Below are 1817 nucleotides of genomic sequence, written 5' to 3'. Positions count from 1 at the left end.
TCAAGATAATGAATAAACCAACTCATTAACTTAAATAAATATAAATTATGATTAATAATTAAAATTTAAACCATATTCGCAATTAGAAAAAAAATGATAATAATATCAACTCATTTGTAGACGTGGGAGATTCCATAATTAGAGCCAACGAAACAATATCTTAAAGTATCCAAATTCTCCAAATAATATGACTTAATGACTTCCATTTTCTATCTTTAAAAGCTCATCTTTGTGTTCTATAAAAATCCTTTCATCATTTCACCACCTTCATCGTCTGAGTCCGTTAATAAGCAATTTTTAGATTTCACCACATGTCGCGTGACCGTATGTGTGGCTTTTGTCCAAACTCGATCCATATTTTAAATGAACTTATTTTTTGTCTAATTTTAATTTCGAGCTCAATACTTTTATTTAAATCCTCTCAAAATTTTAAGTACACCTTTGAGGTTGGATGAATAACTTGACAAGTAACCATAGCAGCGTTTTACTCTTGTAAATATATAAATTATGGTTGATAATTAAAATTTAAAAGTTCGGCTTGGTCCATGGTTGGGATTACGATATATAATTATAATAACAACTCATTCATAGATCTGGGAGATTTGTTAATCAAAGCCAACGAAAACATATCCAAAGTATCCAAATGATATGACTTAGTGGCTTTCATTTTCTAGTTTTAAACCTCATCCTTGTGTTCTATAAAAACCCTTTGATCACTTCATCACCTTCATCGTAAGCCGCAGTCCATTTTGTCAGTGAAATCAAATTATTCTCTATTGGAAAAATGGCTTCAAAGGTTAAGCCATCAACTGCGCTTTTCTTCTCTCTTAACCTTTTCTTTTTTGCTTTAGTAAGCTCTTACAATGTTGATAATAATCCTAATGGTTCTTCTTACCCCACAAAATCTCGGAACCCTGTTGTTATCCGTCCCGGATACAAGTTTCCCAACGATGGTAGCGCTCAAAGCTATTATGGTACTTGTAATCCATTGAACCTTGGTGTGTGTGTTAATCTGTTGGGTGGTTTGGTGAATCTCGACCTCGGCAACGTGCCAACCCAACCATGCTGCAGTTTGATCCATGGGTTGGCTGATCTTGAAGCTGCGGTTTGCCTTTGCACTGCTGTCCGAGCTAATATCTTGGACATTAAACTCAACCTTCCTATTTCATTGAGTCTCTTACTCAATAATTGTGGAAGAAGGGTGGCTACTGAATACATTTGCGCTCCATAAATATTGTCGTTTTAGAAAATTTTCTTTGATTATTCTTTTATCGATTGTTTGTTGGATTCTCTCTTTGATTCATTTCATAGCACTTCTCGAATTGTTGTTTTTTTCATAAAGGAAAGGCTCTTCAACCTTTCCCTTTCATCTCTTGTAATAATTTCTTTACTTCTTGTCTTAATTTATTTTTGTAATAAGGATGCATTTTCTAAGCAATAAATTAAGATGTCTATGAAAATCCCAATCAACTATAATGCTATGAGATAATTAATGGAGATTATAAATTATAGTATTTTCTTATAATAATTTATACGAATTTGATCTTTTCTTGATATAAACTAAAATTCGTACACCGCTATATCAATATGAGGGTAAAAAAATGTTTTGGACGAAAATAACATTCTAAAAAATGTTGATACTTCATTTGTAAATTGGTAACTTACATTTTAAATATAAAAAAAACTTATATACCTATAATTTTATTTTATTTTTCATTAGTTTTAAGTTTTCTTTAAAAACCACAAACTCATTATACATATATATAATATTTTACACAATACAGTTGGAGATATATAAACATTTACTTGTTTCGATT

The 1817-nt window shown here is 30.8% G+C and overlaps 1 protein-coding gene across 1 annotated transcript; it reads left to right on the top strand.

Annotated features, from left to right (window-relative positions):
* The first annotated feature begins 745 nt into the window (after positions 1-745).
* LOC105776782 (putative lipid-binding protein AIR1) lies at positions 746-1476 on the top strand. Its single transcript, XM_012599692.2, has one exon. The coding sequence runs from the start codon at positions 785-787 to the stop codon at positions 1229-1231; it is 447 nt and encodes a 148-aa protein (XP_012455146.1). The 5' UTR covers positions 746-784; the 3' UTR covers positions 1232-1476.
* Positions 1477-1817: the final 341 nt, after the last annotated feature.

The sequence above is a fragment of the Gossypium raimondii genome, chromosome 10, assembly GCF_025698545.1.
Source record: "Gossypium raimondii isolate GPD5lz chromosome 10, ASM2569854v1, whole genome shotgun sequence".
In the NCBI taxonomy this organism is placed as follows: domain Eukaryota; kingdom Viridiplantae; phylum Streptophyta; class Magnoliopsida; order Malvales; family Malvaceae; genus Gossypium; species Gossypium raimondii.
Note: the sequence above shows the minus strand (reverse complement) of the source record. Positions and strands in the feature narration are given on the sequence as shown.

What these genes read in the sequence shown, in the direction of transcription:
- LOC105776782 (XM_012599692.2), top strand. Translation starts at nt 785, where the DNA reads ATGGCTTCAAAGGTTAAGCCATCAACTGCGCTTTTCTTCTCTCTTAAC.